Source organism: Xenopus laevis, chromosome 9_10L (genome assembly GCF_017654675.1).
Source record: "Xenopus laevis strain J_2021 chromosome 9_10L, Xenopus_laevis_v10.1, whole genome shotgun sequence".
NCBI classification, from domain to species: domain Eukaryota; kingdom Metazoa; phylum Chordata; class Amphibia; order Anura; family Pipidae; genus Xenopus; species Xenopus laevis.
Genome location: NC_054387.1, coordinates 107,161,677 through 107,178,188, shown reverse-complemented (window position 1 = coordinate 107,178,188; position 16,512 = coordinate 107,161,677). Strand labels below are relative to the sequence as shown.

The following is a 16,512-nucleotide window of genomic DNA, read 5'->3' as shown; positions in this document are numbered from 1 at the left end:
TCACAGGTTCTGTGCTCCAATTAGGCAATTAATCTAGCATGGAAGACATGGTGCAAATTGCAAAAACATAGCAGATTGTTCTAATTTGCACTTAGCACTTTATATTGTGTTCCAAAGACACATTACTCCAAAAAAAGTTCCAACAAAAACAGCGTCAGCATTAAAGATCTTCAAGGGTTATTATTACAGCTTTTGGAGAATTACAGTGTCTATTATTGTGTGTTATTGTGCAATGACAAAAGTTGTCTCTATCTGAAACCAATTAAGTGAGTCATGAACTCAATGCTCATAATGGATAAAGGGTTGTAAAAAAGAATATTGGTATATATAGAATTATCAATGCTTAATATGAAGACTGCTATCTAGGAAATAGGATTGTTTGTAGGAAGGTTGGGTTGATTGGCCGTGCATGTAAAGATGCTATCTGGGAACCAACCAGGAACATAACCCTATGACTTTCATTGTTCTATCTTTATCATCAGTATCATCTTTGTATGAGCCACACCTACTGAGATTTTTACCCCTGCCCAATTGACAGAACAACCATTATCCACAAGCACAAGGATGTCCAATCAAATTGTTCCTTGGTTATACATATTCCAAAAATCATATTAAAAACTGATAGATGAGGGTTACCTTTTTCATATGCTATAATGTCTTTGATTTCAAGCACTTCTCCATTTGCCTTCACTTCAATTTTATGGGAAGTAGCTGCTACTATGAAATCAACAGGAATGTAGCAGATACATTTATTGGTATATATGAAGCCATCCGCTCTTTGCATGTTTTCTGGGATGCAGTCATCCGCTCTAAAAAATAAAACCAGCCAGTTGTAAATCATAGTAATAGTGTGCATTCAAAAACATGAACAGAAGCCAAGCAATATCTACAGTATGTGTGAGTACTGTAATATAACCTAGAGGGACCTTGATACTTCTCTTCTGCATTAAATTTAAATATAAATATATATATATATATATATATATATATATATATATATATATATATATATATATATATATATATATGTATATATAGGAAGTATACTCTAAAAAAAGGAAGGAAGCTTAAAAGGACAGTAACTATGGAAAAGATTAGCAAAATAAAGAACTAAAAAGAGAAGTAGATTAAAAGCGGAATGGGCCTGTCCTCATTGCTATTCCCTACACTGCTCATCATGACTATATGTACCACTAAAAACAATCTAGAGTAGCTTGGTCTCTTCCAGTCAAGACTCCAGTTCCCATAGTATCTTGCATGTTCTGTAATTAACAGACCAGTGAAGAAGAATAATCACAGACAATTGTTTGTGGGAGATGTAGTCATGTAGTAGAATGCAAGCTACATAGCAGCATAGTTTTAATGGTACAATTACATTTTATTTTATCATTCGGCACAGAACAAATGGTAGGCAGGGAACAAAGGTAGGCCGGTAGAAGAGGTACAGTATATGTCTAGCATTCGCCTACTATTGTGCCCTAGGCATGTGCCTCTTTGCCTACCCCTTGTCCGGACCCTTGTGATCAAGGCCTTCAAAGCTGTGCACAGGAACTCTACATCATCAATCTTATTAGACTTTTTGGTGTCAGTGACTCTGCACATGCTCAGTGAGCTCTGAGCAGCTGTTGAGAAGCATAACATAGGGATTGTTGGTGGCCACGAGCTTGGAAAGAATCCCAAAACATAATGAGTAGCATCTCTATCTTAACTCTTTGTTAAACTTTAGTTCTCTTTTAAGGATGAGAGTTGCCATGTAGCAACATCTGGAGTGCCATAATCTGACCACCCTGCTGGAAAAACCCAACCGAACACTATTATACAGACATAATCCTTTATTTCACAGAATATTCCCCATACTGTGACAATGTGGAGAAAGGCTTGTAAAATTATAGCATAGAGTTGGGATCATGCATTAATATATATTAACTGGAGAAAGCTTACTTTGATTCCCTCTCGGTGAATGTCAGTCTAAATCGATCTGCGCATTTCCCACTAAAGTGAGAAATCTCCCAGAAGCAATACATCTCTTTTACATAGTCGTTGAAGCAATCCAAGTTTTCAATCTGAAATACTGCAGGAGAAAAACAGTCAAAACATGGACACTACAAAAAAAATGCAGGATTATTGAACAAATGCATTTAGGAGAATTAAGGGATTTGTATAAATGCTGTACAACAGTATCCTACATGTAGCCAGGGATCTATTATCCAGAATGCCTGGAGTTTTCTGGATAAGGCTGTTGCACTTTGAATCACTTTACATTGTCTACTGAAATATATTTAAACATTAAATTAAGCCAGTAGAATTGTGTTGCCACCAGTATGGATTCATGCAGCCTAGTTATAATTAAATACAAGGTACTGTTTTATTATTACAGTGAAAAAGGGAATTCATTAAAGGGGTGGTTCATATTTAAGTTAACTTTTAATATGTTATAGAATGGCCAATTCTAAGCAACGTTTCAACTGGTCTTCATTATTTATTTTTTATAGTTTTTAAAATGAATTAAGGTTAATCTAAAAGTGAACAACACCTTTAAAAAGAGAATTATTTGCTAAATCATCTATGTGGCACATGCAGGATTGTCAAGTCATGAGCTTTTTGGACATTGGGGGTCAGATTTATCAAGGGTCAAATTTCGAGGGTTAAAAAACCCTCAAATTTGACCCTCAAAGTAAAAATCCTTTGAATTCGAATATCAAATTCGAAGGATTAAGCGCAAGTGCTTTGACCATTCAATCGAATAAAAATCGTTAGATCGAACAATTTTGATCGATCGATCGAACGATTTTTATTCGATCAAAACAAAAAAGTGCTGAGGAAGGTCCCCATAGGCTAACATTGCAGCTCGGTAGGTTTCGATTCAATCGAATTTGACCCATTCGATGGTCGAAGTACCCAAAAAAATACTTTGAAATTCAAATTTTTTTTCATTAGAATCCTTCACTCGAGCTTAGTAAATCTGCCCCTGGGTGTCGAGATAAAAGAGTCCACACCTGTGCAATCTTTTTATTATAGAGAAGAAGCAAATCATTCAGAAATAACCATTGCTTAACTAGGAAACTAGGGGAAATGGCATTGACATATTTTACAGATTTCTACAAAACAGTATGGGGCAGATTGTTTTAGGGAGTAAAAATATTGCTCTTTTTTTGCATTGCTAAAAAGTTGAAATAAGGACAATATATATATTTTCTTTTGCGTTTTTGATCCTGAAAGATATTTTTTTTCACCCTTGCCAAGCACATACATGTTTTCTATTTTTTTATGTAGTTAAAAAATGTCCAAGACAATAGAAAATTGCTGGGAAATCAGTGCCAGCAGATGAAAATGAGTCAGTGAGTTAGGAAGCTTTTAGCTTTTTAGCCAAGGTCAGTAAAAAAAATGCAGCAATGAATAAACGTGGGAGCACTTACTGGTAGTTCATCTCCAGCATGCTGCACAAATACTGCGATCCCACACAGCCCACTTTACGCGTTTTGTGGCTACCACGAAATGCATAAAATGGCCAGCCTACAATATGTTCTGGGCATGCCTTTACCATTTTTAATGATTCTTAAATAGATCTCTATTTTTTAATGGACGATAATCAGCTCCTTTGGTGCACCATTTTTCTCAGTAAAAAAATTCACCAGACTGGGTCTTTCCTATTTGAGTACCAGAATCTCATTTTACCTTGTTCCACCTTACATAGTAACATAGTAACATAGTAAGTAAAGTTGAAAAAAGACACACGTCCATCAAGTTCAATTTTTTTTTTTTTTTATATCTGCCTAACTGCCAGTTGATCCAGAGGAAGGCAAAAAAAACCCAAATGAAGCCTCGACAATTTGTCTCAGAGGGGAAAAAATTCCTTCCTGACTCCAAAATGACAATCGGACTAGTCCCTGGATCAACTTGTACTATGAGCTATCTTCCATAACCCTGTATTCCCTCACTTGCTAAAAAGCCATCCAACCCCTTCTTAAAGCTATCTAATGTATCAGCCTGTACAACTGATTCAGGGAGAGAATTCCACATCTTCACAGCTCTCACTGTAAAAAAAACCCCTTCTGAATATTTAGGTGGAACCTCTTTACTTCGGAATGGGTGACCTCGTGTCAGCTGGAAAGACCTACTGGTAAATAAAGCATTAGAGAGATTATTATATGATCCCCTTATATATTTATACATAGTTGTCATATCACCCCTTAAGAGCCTCTTCTCCAGCGTGAACATCCCTAATTTGTCCAGTCTTTCCTCATAGCTAAGATTTTCCATTCCTTTCACCAGCTTAGTTGCCCTTCTCTGTACCCTCTCTAATACAATAATGTCCTGTTTGAGTGATGGAGACCAAAACTGTACGGCATATTCTAGATGGGGCCTTACAAGTGCTCTATACAGTGGAAGAATGACCCCCTCGACCTCTGACTCTATGCCCCTTTTAATACAGCTCAATACCTGATTCTGCCGACTGGCATTGCTTGTTACAGCCAAGTTTATCATCTACACATGGACTCCAAGGTCCTTTTCCATAATAGATTAGCCTAGTGCATTCCCATTAAGGGTATAATTGGCTTGGATATTTTTACATCCCAGGTGCATGACTTTACATTTATCAACATTGAATCTCATTTGCCACTTAGCTGCCCAGATTGCAAGTTAAATAAAAGTGGACCTAATACAGAGCCCTGGGGGACCCCACTAAGAACCAAGTAGAGAATGACCCATTAACAACCACCCTCTGTACCCGATCCTGTAGCCAGTTTCCTATCCATGTGCAAATGACTGCATTAAGCCCAACAGACCTTAGTTTAGAAAGCAGTCGTTTGTGGGGTACTGTATCAAACGCTTTGGCAAAATCCAAATAAATCACATCTACTGCCCCCCACTGTCCAGCATCTTACTTACCTCAGCATAAAAAGCAATCAAATTTGTCTGACATGGCCTATCCTTCATAAAGCCATGCTGATTGCTGCTCATAATGCCATTGACTAGGACAAAATTTTGAGTGTGATCCCTTAACAAGCCTTCAAGTAATTTGCCCACCACAGATTTGCTATAAGTTCTGGGTCATTTGAGATCACTAAATCCAGAATAGCATTTTTTCTGGTAGGCTCCACAACAACCTTTGCCATAAAATTGTCATGCAACAAGTTTATAAATTTGTTCCCATTAACTGATCTAGCAGTACCGTTGCTCTAGTCAATATCTGGGTAATTAAAATCCCCCATTATTATTACTTTAACCAAACTAGCAGCCTTTTCTATTTGCATTCGGAGCTTCGCCTCCTCCTCCTCACTTACATTAGGGGGTCTATAGCATACGCCTACAATTAATTTGCTGGACTCTTTACAATTGGTGAAGAACTCCACCCATAAGGCTCCTGCCCCCTCATTTTCTAACATAACCTCCTCCTTCATATGAGCTTTTAAATCCTGCCTAACATACAGACATACCCCTCCTCCTTTTCTATTGCCTCTGTCCCTCCGAAACAAATTATAGCCACTGATATTTACTGGCCAGTCATGTGACTCAGTCAACCATGTTTCAGCCACACCAATCATATTTTCCCTCCAGCACCTCCAGCTCTCCCATTTTAGTTCCAGTCATACTTTTAATACTGGTACCATATTGAACATATGACATGTGGTCCTCCCTATCCTTAACAGTATCCCCAGCCAAATCTCCTCCCCCATTTTTCCTTTCTTTGCCCACTATCTCATCTAACTTGTCTTCCACTGAATCTTTTACTGATCCCTCCCCCCCACACCTAGTTTAAAATCCCCTCCAACCATCTAGCCATCTTCTCTCCCAAAACCATCATCATTGAGGTGCAGCCCATCCCTAGCAAAGAGCCTGTAGCCGACTGAGAAATCAGCCCAGTTCTCCAAAAACCCAAAACCCTCCTCCCTACACCAATCTTTCAGCCACGCATTAATCTCCCTACGCTCCCGCTGTCTCCTTAGCGTTGCTCGTGGCTCAGGTGATATCTCTGAGAAAATTACCTTGGAAGTCCTCACCCTCAGCTTTGCACCTAGTTTTTTAAAATCGTTCTTGAGGACTTCACCACCTCCTCTAACTTTGTCATTGCTACCTATATTTACCAAGACTGCTGGATCTTCCCCAGCCCCGCCCAATAATCTGTCCACTCATTCTACCACATGCCGAACCCTAGCACCAGGCAAGCAGCAGACTGTTCTGCATGCAGGGGCCTTACGACAGATTACCCTATCCACCTTTCTAATAATTGAATCCCCTATAACTACAACCTGCCTTTCGTTCCTTGCACTCCCCCCACCACCCGTATTAGAACCACTGCCTCCCTGGGGGGCTCCGAGAGTCAGCCTGCTCCATACACGCCAGTTCGGAGTTTTTCTTCCCAGCATCTTCAGCCAAAACGGCGAATTTGCTACCCTTCTGCCCCCTACTTCCCCTCTTGACTGTCACAAACCTTCCTCCCTCATTAGCCTCCACTGCCCCTTCTCCTCCCCCCACTCCACTAGCCCCTGCCAGTGGTTGCTCTGCAAACCTCCTTTCCTCCCCCCTCGTTTGCCGCTGCTCTCAGTGCTGCAAGTTCACCCCTTAGAGTCTGCAGTTCAGATTCCAAGATGAAAACCCACTGACATCTCTCACATGTGACAAGACACACACTGAGTAATACCAGCAAACCCACTTGCACTCATATTTACACTGGGTACTTACAGTCTCCCAAATGCAATTCCTCACAAACGCCTTCTCAGTTTTAAACGCCTAAAGGATTTTAATGCTGCTTAATACTTAATTCACATGCAACACTTAGATCACATGCAACACTCGCTAAGCAGCTCACTCGCTTTAAATTCACAGGGTTAAGGTTTAAACCAGAGCACACAAAGCCTTATCAGAATTTAGCGGTGTGTGTGTGCATCCCCCAATATTACAAAGAATTACAGCTATGTGATCTGTTATCCGGGAACCTGTTATCCACAAAAGCTCTGAATTATGGAAAGGGCATCTCCCATAGACTCCATTTTATCCAAATAATACACATTTTTAAAAATAATTTCCTTTCTTTCTGTAATAATAAAACAATACCTTGTGCTTGATCCCAACTAAGATATAATTAATCCTTATTGGAAGGAAACCCCTTCTATTGGGTTTATTTCATGTTTACATGATTTTCTAGTAGACTAATGGAAAGATCCATTAACCAGAAAACCTGTACTATTTAGAAAAAAAATAATAGTTCTTTTCCAAAAGGGGTTCATAACAAATGGACATCTCCTCAAATGAATATGAGTTTACTTGTCCTTTAATGACAACTTTGCGCATATCGCTCATGATCGAGAATAAAATACTCTACTTACCCTCAAAGAGCCCCCCGGGTAAGGAAAGAAGCAACAGAAGACCCATCTCTGTCCTCAGCATCTGCACCATTATGAAGTCTGTCTTCTTACAGCCTGCTGAATGGAAATGTATCATAAGTGGCCATATCTTTTTAAAAATACTATATATTCCCTTATATTAACAACCAGGAGGTGATTTCAATGGTAGAATCATGCAGAAAGGAAAAGACAGGGAGTAGCTCTGCTCATTTTAGGGATGGCTTTGCATATGCTCCACCAACAGCAGAGTGCTTTCAAGCTGATGAGGAACAAGAGGAATGAGTTCATCAGCAAGGGCTTCACAAGAAATGGATTTGCTCATGTAAACATATAACAATAAAATACTTCTTTGTACCAATGCTATGATTCCTTTAAAAGAATTTCTATTATGATTCAGTAACTGTGTCTCTGTAGCAAATAACAATGCCAAATGAGAACATGTAATGATTACTATTCACATAATGCTCCCTAACGTGCATGAGGGATATAAAGCAGCGCAACTCTGATGAATTCCATAGCAGGGGAACCGAATAAACATAACCAAGCAACATGTGCATTCAATTAGTTTCATCTTTAAGATGTTTAGAATAATACCAGAAAAGTTAGCTCTTAACGCACGTGGACCTAATTTTGTGCTCTTAAGGGCAGGACTTCACGGGCGATTTCGCAGCGATCCGACGCGCTGCGCAAAATCGCAGGCGTCACGTCGGATGCGACGGAAACAAGGTAAGTAATGGCAGTGTCGGATTGTGTCGCATTGTTGGATGCGTCACGTTGGATGCGACGGAAACAAGGTAAGTAATTCAATTGTCGCATTGTGTCGCATTGTTGATGCGACGCGACACGACTGTCGGATGCAGACTTTATCCGACAGTCGAATCAACAATGTGACACAATGCGAAATTGAATTACTTACCTTGTTTCCGTCGCATCCAACATGACGCCTGCGATTTTGCGCAGCGCGTCCGATCGCTGCGAAATCGCCTGTGAAGTCCTGCCCTTATACATGGGCTGCTACTACTTTGGCAAGCGTTAGGCCCTGATACCTGAAACCATTACCCCTTCATTATTACTCTCTTACCTCCCCCCACATTCCCTGGAGACACAATGACAACATCCAGATTTTGGGATTGAAAAGGCCATAGCATTTAATAAAATTCAATACGGATACAGTAACAGCATATTAACTTATAACACCACACGTTTTAAATTAAAACCTAGAGAAAAAAAAATTCACTATTCGCTCCCCCCCCCCGAATTTTTCATACTTCACAGCCCGCTGTCCCAGATCTTGGGTTAATATGCAGATTGTTCATTTTCTGTAGAAATTATACTGGCATGTCTGGGGTTAAATGATCTATTTTATTCAGTGATTATACTGGCTTGTCTTGGGTTATTATGTTGGTTATCCATTTTCTGTTGTTATTATACTCGTACATCTGGGGTATGTTTTGGATAAAATGGGAGTGGTATTTAGGGGTGTGATCACAAAATGAACATGGTGAAAATTTTTGGCATAGCTGCCCTCAGATTTACATGATTCATACTCTCTACTTAAACAACCGCCCTAGTTAAATTATGTAAGTTGTGAGCAACCTTACCAACAAATTTATTTCCTAGAAACTTGGTTCCTTGGATCAACTTGTACTATGAGCTAACTTTCATAATCCTGTATTTCCTCATTTGCTAAAAAGCCATCCAACTCCTTCTTAAAGCTAATTTATCAGCTAGTTCGACTGATTCAGGGAGAGAATTCCACATCGTCACAGCTCTCACTGTAGAAAATACCTTCCGGATATCTAGGCAGAACCTCCTTCTTATAAGAATGGGTGCCCTAGTGTCAGCTGGAAGAACCAACTGGTAAATAAATCATTAGATGCCCAGTCTTTTTTCATAGCTGATATTCTAATACATTTTACCAGCTTAGTTGGCCTTCTCTGGACCCTCTCTAATACAATAATGTCATGTTTGAGTGATGGAGACAAAAACTGTACGGCATATTCTAGATGGGGCCTTACAAGTGCTCTATACAGTGGAAGAATGACCCCCTCCTCCCTTGACTCTATGCCCCTTTTAATACAGCTCAAGACCTTATTTGCCCTTGATGCTGCTGACTGGCATTGCTTGCTACAGCCAAGTTTATCATCTACACATGGACTCCAAGGCCTATTTCCATTATGAAAAATAGATAATAAGAAGGGCGCACTCCCCTCGTGTAAAATCTTCATAAACAATTTATTAATTGTAGATAAAATGCACTTACAATATTTGCAGGCATCAGTAGCATATAACAACACAATTGGAAGATTTGATTTCCATCAATGTGCTTTCCAAAGATTTAAGTCCCAATACCAACTAGTTTTGTCAGTCAAGGTGATTTTACACGAGGGGAGTGCGCCCTTCTTATTACCTATTTTTAGATCAGTTCTGGCTTAACTATCAGGTTCTTTTGAAGTGGCAGCACCCCACCAATTGATTGTTTGATAAGATTATCCCTGATCCTGTCTTTTCCTGTTCCTTCACTGTGCTGTCCTGTCTTGCAGGAGTTTTTTGCATATTTTTGCACTTGCACTTTTTGTCTGTTGTCCGGTACATCTATGTTGTGTGTAGCACCATAACCCTAGAAGAACGTTGTTTTGTTTCACTCTGTACTGTACAAATGTATATGGATGAAATGACAATAAACTCACTCTTGACTTGACTTGACTCTTGATCTGCTGGGACCACAGACTCCAACTTTAATTGGAACTTGGGTTTTTTCCTTTTTTTTACATAGACTATTTCCTTTAAAGACTGCTATAAAGCGCTCCCTACTTACTAATATACTATTTCCATTATGGATTTGCCCACAGTACCATGAAGGGTATAAGTAGCTTGATCCTGCTGCAAGGATGCCACACCTGGAGGTTTGTGCTCACATATGTAAATATTGCAACTTATGTAGGACAGTCCTGATTCCTGGACCCAATGGGCAATATGAACTTACAGGAAAAGGGTCAGTTTTTCTGATAGATAAGGGCTGTGAACATAGCCACCGTGGATTAGGCCAATGTCAAGCAGGGAAAGTCTGTCCTTAGTTGGAGGTCAATACAGTTTTTGCATTGCAGCACATTCAAGTAGATATATGCCTTCTATTGCAGTGTTTCTCTCACCAAAATCCACTACAGTTTACAAGTATTCTAAAGCTAATTCGCCAGGGTTAGAGCAAGGGTGGATTTCTAGTCCAACAAGCAAGATCTCCAGAGTGAGTGGCCCGAATGATGCAAGAGACCCCACTGATGAAAAACCTAATTTTCTTATACATATGATGGTGTCATATTCTTGCCACCAAAGGCATTACACAATTAAAACTTAAGCAGCACTATATCTACCCTTCTAAATTTTGATTTGTAGTTAGCCGAAAATGTCTCGCTTTTACCCCACCAGCCTCCAAGGTACCAAGTTTGATATTGTAATGTGCATGTAAGAGATTTTATGCTCTACTGTAGGACTCAATTATGTGACCAGGTATAGATGGCAGTAAAACATAAGCTGGACTGTTACAGGCTATCAGGGGCAACTAATGAACAAGAAGGACTGACACACAGCGAGTATGTTGTAGTGCAAACATCTCTGGCTGAAGGCACAACATCAAGCAACTCCAGCAATGAGATGCAATACTTGCACACCAAGCATGTTACATGGTGATAGGAAGTCGAATATTGTCATCTCTAACACATTAAATGCAGCTAAAGGCACTGGCTACTGATAACCCATGCCCATTATACAGTGAGAGCCAATGTGCTTTCAGCCTAATTATACAGTGAGAGCCAATGCGCTTTCAGCCTAATAACAGCTACAGAATCTTTTATATCTGTGGTGGGTGAGTCTTTATTAGAGTACAATAATTAGAATGAAGTCAAAGTCTGTACCGACCTACGACTCGACCAGCTGAGACATACGTGTGCAACGTGATTTTTCACAGCATGCATTGCCATCTGTAACAAATTCGATTTTTAGAAGGCGCACACCCAATTTAATTTAATAGTGAGGTGCTTGTCCCATGATGACCGCCCATATAGAGTCTCCAAAAAATAATCAAACAAAACATCAATATAGGGACTGCACACTCAAAAGTTTATTACATTTACAAAAAATACACTCACATGTTCAGCTATGGCCCAGTATTGGCCCTTCGCGTTTCGACCACAAAAGTGGTCTTCATCAGGGGCAAAATCCATAAGTTATTACAAAAAGGATAAAAAGGCCTTTTTATCCTTTTTTTATCCTTTTTGTAATAACTTATGGATTTTGCCTCTGATGAAGACCACTTTTGTGGTCGAAACGCGTAGGGCCAATACTGGGCCATAGCTGAACATGTGAGTGTATTTTTTGTAAATGTAATAAACTTTTGCCTTTTTAAATTTTGAGTGTGCAGTCCCTATATTGATCTTTTGCATTGCCATCTGTGACTTTCCTACAAATGTTGTACAATCTGACTCACTCATATCATAGATAAATCCTGTAAAATTCCTTAAATCAAATTAAAGGAGGCATCGTAATGGACACTTATTTTAGATGATCCTAGAGAAGAGGGGTTGATGACCTCTGGTAGCACAGTCCAGGAAAAAAAATGCTTGACAATTATGTGCACACCCCACATTGTGAAGCTGTGTGCAACTCATGCTGGGATTTGTCAGATCCATAACACTCGATAAGTCCTTCTCTTGGTTCACTATTTTAACTGGACTACTAGTCCAGTTGGCTACTACAGCTAATGCTTTTTGCTTTCCACTAGGAACAAGTATTTTTGCAGGTGCTTTTCCAAAAATTTGCAACATTTCACCAAAATGTTCCAAGGAGAAGGTGAAATAAAATGTAAGGCTCTGTAATAGCATATACATTGCCCTGCCTCATTAGAGAAGCTAATTTCCATTACAACTACAACTCTTCTTCATAATAAAAGGTGGCACAACAACTGGGAGTGATCACACCCTGGGTCGCGCACCCTTGGGGCTGGCCAGAGGGAATTTCTTGGTGCATGTGCCGGGAGCGAGCTTGTGTGTAATTATTTAGAGGAGGGGGCCCTGGTGCACCCAGGCTCACTGATCACTAGTTAAGCAACTGAAGGTTCCCATGTTGCCAATTTCTTCCAAACATGGTGCTCACACACAGCTAATAGATAGATGGGAGAGGCATAGGTGGGCTCCAATGCCATTGATTGATGTGAGAGGCAAGGGTCTTTTTTCCTGGAGAAACAGATTGCAAGGCAAAATTCTAGGGCAGATTCAAGAACAATTATAACCGCAAACTGTTTACCATTAAACTGTACCACCCAAAAAAAGGAAAAGTTTGCTCATCCCAAATTACTGCTTCCCATTACCCCTTGGTGACAGACCTATGGAAAGCCAAAATGATCAAAACACACTGTTGCTACGTTACCAAACTTGACATAAAACCATTTCAATCAGGTTTGTTTAACCTTCAGACCTCCAACTGTTGGAATATGGCCATCTGCCTCTGCCCTCAGCATTTCCAACCCAGGGCAAATTCTCTATATTCCCTGCTCTCCACATTTAGCATATTTAAAGCAGATAACAGCTTAAAGTTTAGATGTACTGATAGCAGAGGATGGCTTAAGAGGAAATGTTGTCAAGTCACAGTTCTGTACAAATTTCACACAGGATGCAATGTCTTAGTGTGTATCTATACAAAGTATACACATACCCACCAATAGCCCTTAAGACTTAATCTTTATTGTAATTATATTTTTTTTATATTTATGTGAATTGTATTTCTAATAATGCACTTATTATTACTTTTTATTCCAATGACCCCTTGTTTGTTACTACTAATTTATTGTTTTGCTGTACAGTGCTTTGCCCTCAAGGAGCGCTTTACAAATAAAAATATACATACATAGTAGAAAACACCAACAATATAATAACTAGATGCACAGTTATTAGTGGGCACTCTTAATTCATTCATCATAAATATGTGGTGCAATAAATATTCAAAAACCATAAAAATCAATGACTTCCAAATCCATTTGCTTTGTACATGATGTTTGGAAGTCAGTATATTTACTGACTTATATTTACTGACAATATTTGCTCTGTGGTTATTTATTAATCCCCATTGAGATGCTCTCTGGCTTCATAACATGACCTTCTGTTCTGTTTTATAACAGATGATTTCTCCCACTACCTATCTGATAAACTGTATTGTATTGTAGGCCCACATAATAACAAACATCATTTTTCTAAACAAAATGGAGTGATTGATGGAGGCTGCTGTGGGTCCCCTGGAGCTACCATCTGGTTCACAGGTGGTGATAGTTCCAGGGTTCCCACAACAGCCTTTGTCAATAGGTGCAACTGCACTTAATTTGGAATAGGAGGCAGGCAATTGCGCTGAGTTCAACTATACCAATGTGGAAGGAGCATGCATTGACACAAGTACTTTTAATGAATGGCATTTACTGTGCAGCTGACTGCAGTCAAGCACAACTGCATACCTCCCAACTGTCCCTTTTTTGGAGGGACAGTCCCTCTTTTGACAGCTCAACCTGCAGTCCCTCATTTGTACTGGAAAGTCCCTCTTTTCTCTGCACTGAACAGCCAGAAAAAGAAACAAAGTTTCTCACTTAATTGGCTTTTAGCAGAGAGCCCAGAACAGCTAACAGGTGCAAATAAGATACTTTGTAACAATTTAGAGATAAGAAAATAAGTTAGAAACTTTGTTTCTTTTTCTGGCTGTTCAGTGCAGAGAAAATAGGGACTTTCCAGTACAAATGAGGGACTGCAGGTTGAGCTGTCAAAAGAGGGACTGTCCCTCCAAAAAAGGGACAGTTGGGAGGTATGCTCAAGTGCCTATATATATAAGCACAGCTCTGGTATTCAAGTAGCAATCATGTAACCATTCTGCTCTTGTACATGAGGTTATTCTCCCCGTATTTTGCTTGACCCCAAACTGCAGTATCATTCAATCTCCTAAAATTCCCTTTTCAAGAAGACAACTATTTTTTTCATATTACTTAGATTGTAAGCTCAATGGGCCAGGGACCTCATTCCTCTTGCCTAATCTTTTATGTATGTGTAGATTTTATCTATTTGTATTTGATATTGTAATGACCTCCTGTTTGTTCTGTTACTTTTTTGTATGCTGTACAGTGCTGCGTACATATTACATACATACCAGAGTATGCTGTACAAAAATTTCAGGCAAGAAGTATGGGTATTAGGAAAGTTATCAATGACTGGTAGTTTCTTGGAAATATTCTTTGATACCACCTTAAACTGTGGACACCTACATACAGTTTGGATGACATTTGGTAAATTTACAACAAATGGTTATGATAATCTGTGCATGTCTGACTTCCCATGTGACAGTTTGGGCTACGTGTGGCTAGCATTTATAGGGACTAATGGAAAATAATTACTGCCTCTGGTCAGTGACACATCAATGATTCAGACAGAATATTTTTAACTGAAAGAGAAGGGTCTCATAATAACTACAAGACAAATATTATTACCTAGCACTACACAAACCAGCCAAAGGAACAGTCTCACTGGACAGATCACTCATTACTGGAATATAAAAAGTCAACTGGGTTTATTTAATGTTTACATGATTTTTTAGTAGAAGATCCAAATTACAGAAAGAACCGTTATCTGGAAAACTACAGGTCCAGAGAATTCTGGATAACAGATCCCATAAATCTATTGGGTAATACACAAGTGGGACAGAATTTATCTAGACATTAGGTCCAGGTACCTCCCCATGTTCCACCCTATAACTATGTTTATATAGATAATTATCATGCATGTTTCTACTGATAAAGATACTGTAACAAGTTGATTGCACTGTGAAACATAAGATGCCAAAACAAAGGTGAGGAAAAGAAAATGATCCTTTCATGTCCCCAAATATTGGTAACTCTGGGTCATAAGAGATCCCCAACATAGGTTGTCCTCCCTCCTTCTAAGGTAGTCCTAAAAGGCAACACATCTAAAGACACAATAAAAAAGGTCTAAGCCTTTTTATAGGCTTATGTTTCAACCCCAACCCCATATTAAACGTATTAAATAAAACATTGATGTTATTAGACCTATCTGTGTGCTAATTGCTCAGTTCAGTCAAAAGAAATGCATCAAATTATCTAAAGCACATTTACACCGATGGCCTTGATATTAGGATCCTTGCATCTGGTACTGGATTTCAACATTCTATCCATTTCCTGTCACACAAAGGTGGCTTTATCTAGTTTTGAAGCAGTCCTTCAGGAGGACAGTACTACATTATTTTAAATTAATCAACAACATGGTACATGGGTGAGATACAATTACTAAAGAGATGATCTTTACAGCAGCTTGGAACCTATCACGATAAGGGTACTTATTTTAAGACATCCAACTAGTGTTAGGCAAATAAATGAATTAACCCGTGTATTTGGCTTTTCTTCTTTGTTTGATTGTATTTATAAAAACAATGGGATTCTGAAAAAGGGCTTTCAAGAGAAAACAGAAATATGAATTTATATCTGACATAGAAGGTAGATTAAAGGACCTATACACATAATCCAGAAATATTAAAGTCTGCCTTACCCTTTTCCTATGAGAGTGTCCCAGTCCCGCGCACTGTTTGGGAGTCTGACCGCAGGATATATGAACTCATGTAATCCAACACACTTCTTTAAAAAATACCTGCCTATGAACTTTACAGCGAGAGAGCATCAACACAAAGGTTAATCTGTTTGTACTTGTGAGGGGGCGGTAAGAGGTGAGGAGAGTGCTGAATTCTCTAAGAGTGTTAGCTCCTGTGGTGTGTGTATGTGTATGAGACCCAACTACACACGCAGTGTAGAATCTTAGTTAATGAGGGGCTCCCCATGTTGTGACATCCAATGGATTTCTGTGGCTCTAGCACTGTAGCTTCTCTTTTAAAGGAAAACTATACCCCCAAATTGAATACTTAAGCAACAGATAATTCATATCATATTAAGTGGCATATTAAAGAATCTTACCAAACTGGAATATATATTTAAGTAAATATTGCCTTTTTACATCTCTTGCCTTGAGCCACCATTTCATGATGGTCTCTGTGCTGCCTCAGAGATCACCTGACCAGAAATACTGCAACTCTAACTGTAACAGGAAGAAGTGTTGAAGCAAAAGACAGAACTCTG

At 39.2% G+C, this 16,512-nt stretch overlaps 1 protein-coding gene across 1 annotated transcript in view; it reads right to left on the bottom strand.

Annotated features, from left to right (window-relative positions):
* LOC121397970 overlaps positions 1 to 16,249 on the bottom strand; it is a 33,860-nt gene extending 17,611 nt beyond the window's left edge. Inside the window, exons 1-4 of the mRNA XM_041576295.1 lie at positions 15,932 to 16,249; positions 7,329 to 7,421; positions 1,942 to 2,071; positions 637 to 809 (exon numbers count right to left, since the gene is read on the bottom strand). Of these exons, the coding sequence (XP_041432229.1) occupies positions 637 to 809; positions 1,942 to 2,071; positions 7,329 to 7,398 (373 nt within the window). The 5' untranslated portion in view covers positions 7,399 to 7,421; positions 15,932 to 16,249. The remainder of the gene's footprint in view (positions 1 to 636; positions 810 to 1,941; positions 2,072 to 7,328; positions 7,422 to 15,931) is intronic.
* Positions 16,250 to 16,512: the final 263 nt, after the last annotated feature.